The sequence below is a fragment of the Carcharhinus amblyrhynchos genome, chromosome 1 (genome assembly GCF_965287045.1).
Source record: "Carcharhinus amblyrhynchos chromosome 1, sCarAmb.v2.hapA, whole genome shotgun sequence".
In the NCBI taxonomy this organism is placed as follows: Eukaryota; Metazoa; Chordata; class Chondrichthyes; order Carcharhiniformes; family Carcharhinidae; genus Carcharhinus; species Carcharhinus amblyrhynchos.
Window position 1 is genome coordinate 79,895,601 of NC_137324.1, and position 12,135 is coordinate 79,907,735.

At 39.5% G+C, this 12,135-nt stretch overlaps 2 protein-coding genes across 3 annotated transcripts in view; one reads left to right on the forward strand and one right to left on the reverse strand.

Annotated features, from left to right (window-relative positions):
* Positions 1-3,125, forward strand: part of scfd2 (sec1 family domain containing 2) — a 277,202-nt gene extending 274,077 nt beyond the window's left edge. The window contains exon 9 of the mRNA XM_080187556.1: positions 2,618-3,125. Within this exon, the coding sequence (XP_080043682.1) occupies positions 2,618-2,710 (93 nt within the window). The 3' untranslated portion in view covers positions 2,711-3,125. The remainder of the gene's footprint in view (positions 1-2,617) is intronic.
* Positions 3,126-5,229: 2,104 nt separating this feature from the next.
* rasl11b (RAS-like, family 11, member B) lies at positions 5,230-11,482 on the reverse strand. Of its 2 annotated transcripts, XM_080187614.1 has the most exons (5): positions 11,310-11,482; positions 11,077-11,275; positions 10,662-10,718; positions 10,440-10,516; positions 5,230-6,920 (listed from the first exon to the last, which is right to left on the reverse strand). In XM_080187614.1, exons 2-5 carry the CDS (start codon positions 11,189-11,191, stop codon positions 6,453-6,455), a joined length of 717 nt encoding a protein of 238 aa, XP_080043740.1. In that variant the 5' UTR covers positions 11,192-11,275; positions 11,310-11,482; the 3' UTR covers positions 5,230-6,452. The 2 variants fall into 2 exon arrangements, with proteins under 2 accessions (XP_080043740.1, XP_080043749.1); XM_080187623.1 differs by having other exon boundaries at positions 11,077-11,482.
* Positions 11,483-12,135: the final 653 nt, after the last annotated feature.

Below are 12,135 nucleotides of genomic sequence, written 5' to 3' on the forward strand. Positions count from 1 at the left end.
GAATACAAATTAATTTTATATAATTCAAAAAATTTAAATAAACCAAATAGACTCCTAGGAAGATAAATTTTAAGGTGATAGTCATTGCTCAATACAGGGCATTTACTCTAGTCTCAAGTATGAGTCTGCCTTCAGATTTGGGTCTTATGTTCTGCATAAATAGATTATCCTCTAAATTTTTGCAACAACAATTAGGTCCCCTGATTTTGCATTGATGCAAGCAGCTCTATAAAAACATTGCTAGAAACATACATTTACTTCATTAATGGCTGCCCTCTTTGTAATATTACCTGTGTTGGAGACTTACCAAAAGATGCCAATAGAATGCAAACTGAAGAAAGGCAGAAAATAATGTTTGGCTGTGCAGAGCAGTCAGTGCTGCAATGTGTCACCTATTTGAGATTGATTATTCAGCTGCTGAACAAATTACAAGTTCAAATGTAACATACCAATTCTGTCTCCATTTTACTCAGGCTCCAAGGGATGTCTTCAGGCAAGTTCCTTAGAAATAATTTTAATTACATGAATCTGCAAATTGTTTCCTGAAATCAGTTTTTATAATTGGTTGAGCATTATTCAGATCACATAACATCTGTGCCATAAGGACTGGCTTACTTCCTTGTGATAGTTAGTACTCCATAGAATCCTAGAATCCCTACAGTGCAGAAGAAGGCCATTCAGCTCATAGAACCTGCACCAACTTTCCAATACAGCATTGTACCCTGGCCCTATCCCCATAGCCCCCATATATTTGCTCCATTATTCCCCAATCTTAACCTGCACATCTTTGGACTGCAGGAGGAACCAAAGCACCCAGAGGAAACCCACGCAGACAGGGGGAGAATGTGCAACCTACACAGTTGCCCAAGGCCTGAATTGAAGCAGGTCCCTGGTGCTGTGAGGCAGCAGTTCTAATCACAATACCATTGTGCTGCCTTTTAACGATTTGAAAATAATTGGAAATTCTAAAAACTTGGAATTAATTTTCAGGACCTGGAATATTCTTTCCCTTTTTGTCCTGTTGAAGATATGTTCTTTCACTGAAGTAGGAACTGACACTGTAACAATACATGCTTTACGCCAAATAATGATTTTTAATCTAACAGCTGGAAAATCTAACAGAACTTTTAAAACAGATTTTTAAAATGCAAACTAAAAATGTGACTTGATTTTGTAACAAACCAATTTGCGTCACCGAGCTTTCCACATTCCAATGCATTGAGATGGAAACTTTCATGTCTGCAAAGACCCATCAAGGGCAGTGGCCTCTGAACAATGATTGCGGTGTATATTCTCATTAACAAGGCATCAAGGCAATCACCTGAGATATTCAACAGGGCATTAAACTACAGTGAAAATACAGTAACCCAATCTCTTGAACAGTGAAACATTGGCTGAGAGAGGATTTCCATGATGTGGAGGTGCCGGCGTTGGATTGGGGAAATCCCGAAAGCTTGTGAGCTTACTATCAAATAAATTGGTTGGACTTAAACCTGGTATTGTGAGACTTCTTACAGAGGATTTCCAGACGTGAACTGATTTAAGTTGCAAGAAGAAATTAACTAATCACAACCATGTTTGAATCACTAGGTGATGGTCATGTGATAGGTCCTCCCTGTGTTTTTAAACTTCTGCTTTCCCTGCGATAAGAGAAGCAGCTGAGAAACTTGCAAGTGAAGACCCAAATGGGGTTTCTCCTTCCTGCTGCTCTCTCCAACCCACTATGTAAGCTTCGATCCCTATTTGCTGACCCTGACCCTGTTGCACACAGACTTTTTAAAAGAATGCAACCCAGCATTATCTTCATATGGAGAACTGCTAAAGTAGCTGTCTACATCTTTAAACCAGCAGTATTGGAACCGCCATGGGAAAGTCACAAGACCACCTACTTCAGTCTGAAGCCAAACCACAGACTATATATCCCTTTTATTTCTCTGGGCTCTGATTAATCTATCTTTCCCACTCTGTACCCAGTATTTGTGTGTGTGTTTGGGTATGTGTACTTTCATATATGTGTGTGTACTTTATTATTTTTCCTTAGATTGGTTTAAGAATAATAAAACTAACCTCTTTATTAAAACTTGAGGAAATCTTTGATTGTTTTTATGTTCATAGCATGTAAAGAGTTAAACACACTGAATTGGCAAGAATATCCTTTCACAAAAATCATGTTGCAGTCAAATGAGCCAAAAAAAACCCTTCTTACGCAATCATAACACAAATAATTAATATTCAAGTTTGAGCATGAACTTGATAGACTGGCCATGTCCTATTCTCACATGTATTCATTTCCAGTTTAGCAATCAGGATCAGAAACCCCCACTAACTTTCTTGTCCTTAACCCCAAATTCACTTGTAGCATTCCTACCACTGGACAGGCTGTGATCAATTTACTCAACGCAATTCCAAGGTCAGATTTGGAATTAGGAACAGAGTTAAATCATAATTAATGCCAGCATTACTCAGTGGTATTGTGTGTACTTGTGCCTCAAATTTGCAAGGTAAGTGATTGTTCTTTTTTATTGCCATACTTGGGGAATCATTAAATTCAACAATTGCTACATATGTGGCCAAATTCAGAGTTAACGATTCTTTAAAAACCTTTTTTTCTTCGTAGGTGATTGTGTTAACGACCAGACTATTAAATCCACTTGATGTAACCCAACTCATCTTTGCAACTGACAGACTGCATCCTGATATTGGAGTCTAACAATTACGTTACCACTGCCTAGGAACTTGAACCATCCTGGCTATAAATGACAGAAATCCAGGATATCATTCATGGGAACAGCAGATAACTAAGAGGAAGTGATGGTTAAGTGTCCATCTATCAATGTGCCGATTGGAGTCTGCAAGTTGAAGCCCACTCGATCTCCAATTTAATGTTATTTAATGTTTTTGAGAATTTTAATGTGATTCTCCATGCATCCCCAATTTTTTTCTATATGCAGTTTTCTTTACATGCCCACAGGTAATTGAATTTTTAAAAGAACTGAACTTAACTAGTGCACCCATTGAAAATGTGTACTCTAAAAATGCTAGTTTCTATTATGTCAATAATTCTTCAGGTGCAGAATTTCCTATGCTGAACTGAAAACTATTCCTTAATAAACTTCCAGCAATTATATTGCAAAATGTCAGCAATCTTTTATGATCACACAAAGAAATGAAGTATACTGATGATCACATCTATTTTCTTTTGACCAGTCTCCACAAACACTAAATGAGGTTGATCCGCAAGGTGGTTCTTTTTTCTCCCCATGGTCTCTTTCAGTTATTTGTATCATTTTAAACTGCTTCATGTTGACAAAAACTTCTGCTCCATTGAACCTTGGAATTAAGATTTTGAATTAAAGTTTATTAGTCATAAATAGGCTTACATTCACACTGCAATGAAGTTACTGTGAAAATCCCCTAGTCGCCACATTCTGGTGCCTGTTCGGCTACACTGAATGAAATTTAGCATAGCCAGTGCACCTAACCTGCAGATCTTTGATGTATGGGGGGAAACTCATGCAGGCACAGGGAGAATGTGCAAACTTCACACAGTGACCCAAACCGGGAATGGAACCCGGGTCTTTGGCACTGTCAGGCAGCAACGCTAACCATAGTGTCAGCAACATAAGAGGAAATTGGTGCTAAAATATCAGATCACTTGAATTAAGCACTTTTAATTAAAAACCTAATAGATGTTGACCAAATTTGATAGCTTATATATCAATTAAACATAGAATCCTTTAACAATTAAATTAATCCATCAAATAACTATACAACTCAGACCACGAAAGTCTCAGGTTTGATCCCTGCCACTGTAGCAGGAGATGTTGCCTCAATACTTTCAGCTGAACAGTGAGGGAATGACAAGGAAAGTCCACGTGTGTGGATGATCTCCTGTAATGTCCTACCAGGTCAAATAGCCTGGTTAACATTTACTACTGAACCTTTACACAAGGACCATCTGAACAATTAGCCCCCAGTAAAACAATGAAACCCCCAAACATATTAATAGAGTTAAAACACTGACAAGAAATGGAGAGGCTGATGATAGGAAAAATAAAATTTACAACCTGTTTGAAAAGACTGCATTTTAGAAGGAACTGACATAAAAACAAGTGAACAAGAGCACGCTGCTTCTCCTCCTGGAAAGGTAGGCACAATATTGAAAGCTTCTATTTAAGAAAAATACATAATGAGTTGTGTCCATTTTTGTGTCAAGGACATGGGAAACAGCAGCTGAAAGGGAGAGGAAAGGAATGAAACCAAAATAGCCAATTATATTTTAGTGCAATTTTGGCTTTGTTGCCTAAGTTTAAGAAAATTTGTCAGATTGGGACCTCAGGATCTACATAAATTTAAAAAGTATTCTAAGCCAGTATTACTTGCCACATATTAAAATTAACAAAATCTTGATTTCCCCAATTAGATTAACAGAAGCCCAGGAACGTTCAAAGATGTTTTTGAATCTGTACCTTTGGTTAATAATCATATGTATGCCTGATTTTAAATGATGTTAGCAGGGATAGTTTATACACTGTTGTGGTCACTGACAGAATTAGTCCACAATTATATATGATAAAAGAGATTTAGCTGCACTGAATGGCTAATAGTGGAATACTTGATAGATTTGAAAGACTTTAAGTTCATTCAAAGCCCTCTCATCACTCCTACTCTATTGCCAAACCACCAAATTTAGTGGAATGTATATTCCTTAAATAAAAGTGATATGGAGTTGCTGGTGTTGGACTTGGGTAGACACAATAAGTAGTCTCACAATACTCAATACACAAACTCAGCTGATGAAGGGGCAACACTCTGAAAGCTCATGCTACCAAATAAACCTGTTGGACTTTAACTTGGTTTTGTGAGACTACTTACTATTAAATGAAAGTGTATAATATTGCATAGTTTAAGTACATGTTTTGGTATAGACCAATGATTGAGAACCATAGACTAACCCAGGTTCAAACAGGACAAATGTGTGGCTGTTACACAATCAAGAAGTTAGTAGAAAATTGCAGTTGTTAGATTGTATTTGGTGGAAGTGCTTTGTCACCAATGCAGGTTTGGAACCCAATAGGCATTGCAAGGACTAAAATAATGTGAAGTGGCAAAGTGAACTACAATATAATAAATGGACTTTGGGTGACTATAAACACATGTCTGGGCTTGATAAGGACAAGATATACATCTGCAAAAAGTAAAGAATCAAGTCTTTCATAAAACAGCATACTTGGTTCAAATGTTTATTTGCCAATGTTGGAAAATGCATTGTCCTCTTGAGAGGAATCATTGCTGTAAACAGATTAAAGCTAAAGCACAAGTGGCTTTCATAAAGTGCATTTAGAAGCTGGTTTCCATCCTCTTTGCACTTAACACAAGGAAAGCTTTCCCACTTAACAGAGGTCAGATGTCAATGTTCAGTTTAGAATAGCTACCCGGACAGTATATGCCTGGTTTTATTTAACAAGCTTCAATTGAATTCCTGTGGTCTTATATCATGAAGTGAAGGGGTGAGAAGGGAATTCAACTGCAGGCCATTATACTATATTTTCTTTACACAATCAAGATTGTGAGTGGGAAGGGAGAATGTGAAGGTCAGAAGAGCTTAAATAGTTTTAGAGGAGGGCATGGAGGTCCACTTTGACTCCCACTAACTAGAATGGAATGCAAGTGGAGTAGTATGGCCTATGTAATAGTTGTGTTTATTTAAACAGAAAGCTAGTTCATTGAAAAGCTGCAAATACCAAGGCTATATCCAGCATATTCAAATACTTGCATAGCACTTCAATCTGTAATGCAGTAAAAGCAACTAGAAGACTGATTCTATGCTCATCACTGCTTTCAATGTAGAGCAGCTCTCAAGAAATGCAAAATCAAGTATATATCCATGTTTCCTGCCATGTACCCTCCGCTGGTAGAATGGGATGAGCCTTACATTCCAGCAGGTAAAACAATGAATGTCATTTCACTGGAAATTATGTAAAACCATTGGTGTGAGTATTGAATGGTTAAGACTGATAAATACAGTCTCTGGTTTGAAATAAGTTTCCACAAACAAAAAATAAACAATCAGCATTTTCCCAATTGATCATCCATCACTGTTGCACTACTTCACAATCATTGTACAAAAACTGTAGTAACAAACCCTATGAAGCCCCTGAGATGGAGCTCAGACAGATTTCTGGCAGTTCAGATGTCTGCTTCCACTATAGCCTCAAATAGCAAAGGTCCATGAGGCATCAATTCTTAAAATGACCAGGTAGGCAATGATCAAATGCCTAGATGATTGAATACATGGGTTCACTACACTAGACATGTCATACAGCTTCTGATTGTGGTGTTGGTTTTTCCACATCTTTGCATGCTCAGTTTGACTTGTCCCAGTCTTAAAAGTCAATGATGAAGGGTCCCATTGTTTTTACTTTAGAAAACCAACAGCTTCAGCTGCCACCTCAGACAGATGTTGCAGTCCGTACTTTGGCAGAAAGAGCTTGCTTGAACCGCCTCCTCAAATCTAGCATGTTTGGTGATTTAGGCCTTGGTATAATGGATGTTTTCCTCTTTTCAGCATTGTTGCTCATTTGTTGTTTACTAATCTCTTTGCAAAGCACATGAAAGGCATTGTACACATCATTATAATTTTCACTGGCAGACACCTCATAGAAGGTGCATCCAAGTATGTTTGCTAACTGGAGGCCATGGTGAGGTTCCACTTGTTTGGCATGAAGGAGGTCAGCCTTGTTTCCTACAATTATGACAGGAACCCTACTTTCAGGATGCACACGGCAGACATGTTGGTGGAGGTGACTGATGAGTTCATAACTTTTGTAGTCTGTGATTGAATAAACCAGTACAATTGCATCAGCCCACTGTATGGATCTGTTAAATTGTTCATTGCAGCTCAGACCCAGTCCACTTATCTAGAAAGAGAAAAAATTATTAATGACATTCACCTTTCTTAAAATCCACAAAGTGTAAAGTAGGAAAATAGAATTAATATTGTAAGCAGAATCTAATATGAATAAAAATGCCATTGATTTTTATCTAGTTTAAATATTGTCATCAGAAATTTATATTTCAGATGAGGACAAAGCTTAAATAAAAAACAGTCCTGGTTTGTACTATGTTTCTAGATTAATTGGTTTAATCTGAGCTACATAATGTTTTTAATATGGCAAGGTTATATTTATTCAGCTGAGAAAAACAATTGTTGAGCCAACCTGTTTCCCACCTCAGGTATCAAGCACTTCAGTCATTTTCACTGCTTATGATCCAAATATAGATTAGTGGGGGAAGATATGAATTCAGTTCACATAATTTAAATCCAATATTCCATTTTGATTGGTTGAGCAACCGCAAGTCCAGGTTGCCTATATAAATAATATTCTTGTCTCAAGCAGGTTAAATGGATAGACACGAGTGACAAATAGCTAAGCCAATTCTGTTACAGCAGACCCACACATTGCCAAAAGCACTGATTGAGGAGCTCCCACATTAAAGTTCCATCTGTGTACATCTAAAGGGCATTCCAAATATGAAGGGCCTCCCACAGCCCAACATCACTATGCAGGTAAAGTTCTCCTGGCTTGAGGCATGGGTGGGCTGCAGAACCTGGGACGAGTCTTGATGGGAAAATAAAGGAATAACACCTGGATTGCACAAGGAGCTGGAAATATAATAAAGAGCAAAGCTGGAGAAGTTATTCAGATTCAGTGGTCCTGGAAGATAAGTGTGTGACTGGAGCAATTTTTTCCTTCAATGGGGTGATGGGAAAGCAAATAAGAGAAGAAATCCCCATCAGGAAAGAGACAGAAGGTTTGGAAAGAAATACAGGGAGCATCCATGAAAAAAACTGGGTAAGTGTCAAAAATCGATTAATTCACAATTTAGAGATTTATGAAAATATAGAATCATACAATTTTAATATATAGATGAATGTATTTTAAGTATGCTAAATACTAATTTCAGTATTTGAACTGATAAAATTTGGTAGATGCACCCCATCCAAATGAAAATTGGATCCAAATGAAACCAGAGTTGAGGGGGTTGAACTATGAGGAGAGGCTGAATAAACTAGGCTTGTACTCGTTAGAGTTTAGAAGAATGAGGGGAGATCTCATTGAGACGTATAAGATGTTGAATGGGATGGATAGGATAGAGGTGGAGAGGCTCTCCCTGCTCAGAAAGGACAGTAGGACTAGAGGGCACAGCCTCAGGATAAGGGGGGGGCAGTTTAGAACAGAGTTAAGGAGGAACTTCACTCAAAGGGTGGTGAATCTCTGGAATTCTCTGCCCATTGAAGTGGTGGAGGCTGCCTCGCTCGATATTTTTAAGACGCGGGTTGATAGGTTTTTGACAGGCAAGGGGATTAAGGGTTATGGGGAGAGGGCGGGAATGTGGAACTGAGCCACGACAGATCAGCCATGATCTTATTGAATGGCGGGGCAGGCTTGAGGGGCTAGATGGCCTACTCCTGCTCCTATTTCTTATGTTCTTATGAAAATGTGACTAGGCTTTATGTGAACTCCAGAACAGATTGTGTTTAGTTAAGGAAGATTGTTTGAATTCTGTCCCTATCCATGTAGAAGCATTTGTGACTGGATCTTTCTTCTGAGTACAGAATGTATCAGTTTGAGTGAATAGTTTCCAAACTGAGTACTTTTAACCTTCACACCAGAACTATAGTTACAGAAAGAACTTAGAGCATTAAAATAATGCATTTTTTGTGCTTAAAAAATTTCAATTGAGTGAGGCTGGTGAATGGAGGGAGGTGAGGTGGTGTTTGCAAAGGGCCAGTTTGTGAAATGCTAATTATGCATCAGAAAAGCTGAAACTCAGGCAACTGGGGAAGCAACCTCATTCCTTAATGCAACACCCAACTGTTCATAAATCATTGGTACAAATGTTGCATTTAGCCAAAGAAATTCTAGCCTTTTCTGAGCAGCATATAATTCCACATATAGCACATGTACTCAAGTAATCATCTTATTTGAAGTACTGTCAAGAAGTTCAAAATGTCAGTGCTGGATTTAACTGTAGTAAGATGAAACACATTGACTTGACATGTGTCCAACAGCTTACCACAGAATGCAGATTAATGGACCGTGAAACTGTAGAACTTCTCAGTTTGGACAATGGTAGTGTTACAGTGCTTCAGGAATGTGGCTACATCTGCTAAAGCACACCAACTGGTTCAGCAACAAGGGATTTTCTGCCTTCTGAAATGTCTGTTCAAAGCAGCACTATTTACTAAGTAAAGAAAGTCAATAGGAATAGTACAGAATTGCTCCTGTATAACAGCTGTTAGGCTCTCCCCCAGTCTTAGAATGGGGATGGCCTTTCAAATGAATGCTCTTTACAATGAATCTTGAGCAATGTTTTAGGGGCCAGATCTTGAGATCCACGTAACAATCCTCAATATTATGCCACAACAACAAAAAAGTGTCATTAGTTTAGTCAAATGCAAAGTACTGCAGATGTTGGCATTCTGAAATAACAAAATACTGGAACTACTCAGCAGGTCTGGCAGCACTATAGTGATAACATTTCAGGTCAAGGACTTTCTGAACATAATTTAAGGTATGGATAACAAAAAAAAAAGCAGTGTCTCAAACCCTATAGACTACTCTCCCTTTAGTGAAATAAGGCATTCAATTTTAGTGACTGGTTTGTACTTGGACATTCCTTTCAGATCAAGTTATTGGCATGATTGTCTATCCAACCTGCTGGAATGGCACGACAACAACAAACTCTGCTATACATAGTTCTCTGCTACTCAATCCCTCTAATAATCTTCATTTTTTGTCCTTGGATTGTGCTGTAGTGCCACAGCCAGCCAGCCTTTAGTGCCTCCCTGAAGTGTTAGTTCATGAGTAAGCCTCAGCATCAAGTGTCAGTATTCTGTATAGTCTAGGATCACAACTAGCAAAACAAACTACATTTTAAAGATGGTGTCACTGGAATTCTGACTATTATTCCTCCAACCTAGGATACCAGCTGCTGGCTTGGCTGAAATCAACTAATTCAGCACAGATTGAGGATCATACTCAGAACAGTCTTGCCTCAGCCACCAACTAAATTCATAGGTTAGAGAAGTTTGCTGAGTGCAGGTAGCAGACAAGAATTAGCTGGCACCTAATCCATCAACTTCAAGTTATTAATGTCTGCAGGTTCTTGCTTTTTTTTAAATTGAAATTTATCACAAAAATCTACCCTCAATCCAGACAAATGTTCAGTCTGAGTATTGAACAACTCACTGTTCCAACATCCCCTCAAAGCTTTTGGATTCAGACCAACTGTCCCAAGTCACCCACTGATGGAGCAATCCAACAAGGAGAACATTTGTGGGGACTGTCCTCCCCATGAGGTTTCTTCTTGGAGTATAATTGAGATGGTGAAAAGATGATGCATGGAAAGAAAGGTCGAGCAGAAAATCTCACCTGGACACCAGGTGTGTCTTGAACTTGTAGTGCAAGTTGTTCTCTGTCTACTTGGACTTGTCTGGAGTATAAAGTACCTGAAGATATTAAAATTAGCTGTTTAGAAAAACATTCCAAAGTTACCTTATTGATCTGTCCAATTTTAAGGTATGCAGACAAAAGAACGAAGCCAATGAATAAGGCTCACGTTAAGTATTTCGAAAGGCTGGGGAACAACTTTACCTGCATTTCTTTCGTAGTCTCCGATGAATCTTCTGGTTAGAAATCGCACTACCAAAGCTGAGAGAGAAAGAAAGAAAAACGGGAACATGAAGCTGTTAGTCAGCAGACAAAGACCCCAGCCAGACATTTCACAGGCGGTTAAACTTAAAGCTGCAGCTGTCACTGAAGGTGTTTCTGCAGACCGCTATACAAAACAAAACTGACTGATTTTATCCCCATTTGTCAGAAACCTTTCTCGCCGCATGGGGGACAGAAATTTTCCTGCTGACAAAATGAGAACTCCTTTCTAAACAAACTTCAAAGATTGGGCTCCTAGCCGGCTGCCCAGACACGCAGTGGGAGCAGCAAGTCTGTCTGGCACATCCCTGGGGTCACAGGCTCCCAATCCCCTCATTCTGCAGCCCCGCTGTCTTACCGGTTTTACCCACGGCGCTACCACCGATCACCGCGATCTTGATCACCCGGTTGTTGGGGGCATATTCCGCAGCTCCATACTCCTGGATCGTCGACATGTTCTGAATCAAGCGCATGTCAAACAGCGGCGATATTAGTGCGAGGCAGCACAGGAAGAAGCAAAGCAGGAGAGCTGGAAGGTGCTACAGCCGGGACTGTGCCTACCCCTCCCTCTGACTGCAGCCGGGACTGTGCCCACTCTCCCTCTGCAGCCGGGACTGATTCAGTGGCCGTGCCCACCTCCACTCCGTTCCCTCTGCAGCAGGGGCTGATTAACGTGCTGTGCCCACTCTCACTCAGCTCCCTCTGCAGCTGGAACGGTGCCCACCCTGACTCTGCTCGCTGCGCACACACACTCACTCCGTGTATCTCTTCCTCTCTCTATCCGCGATACCCGCTCAGCCCCTTTTATAGCAAACCTGCCCGCGTTCTCTGATTGGCCACTGGGGGCTCTGCTGATTGGATACTTGGAGCAAGAGCTTCATTTTACCTGAGATTCTTTGCAGCAACTCTGAGTCTCTGGGTAAAATGTGCAACAGGCCAGAGACAATATCGGCACAGTGGACAAGAGTCTGCTACTGGAGAATTGCAGAATCTGCAACTGAGCACAATCTCAGGTGAACGGATTGTGTTCAGCTATCTGTATCGAGTGTCAGCTGACCTTACAACAGCCATCACTCACTACTACTACTTTAATTATGTGTATATATTCTAATGCAACCAACTATTTACTATAATCTTGTATTCAGTCCGATTGAAAGTTTTAACACCGACAACATAGGAATGAATGCACTCAAAGTCTACTTTTTCGCCATATAACCAATACTATTGTAGATACGTTTCGATACTTCAGCTCCCTATCAGTATCTGGTATAAAATGGGATCTTATGCAATAAACAAATCATAATAATTTAATTTTGTCTAGTTACATTTGACCGTTTATACGTAATTAAAACCCGTAAACGTCCCATGGAAACATTATCGTTTATAAATCACTAATCCCCGCGGAAATGTGCAAGGT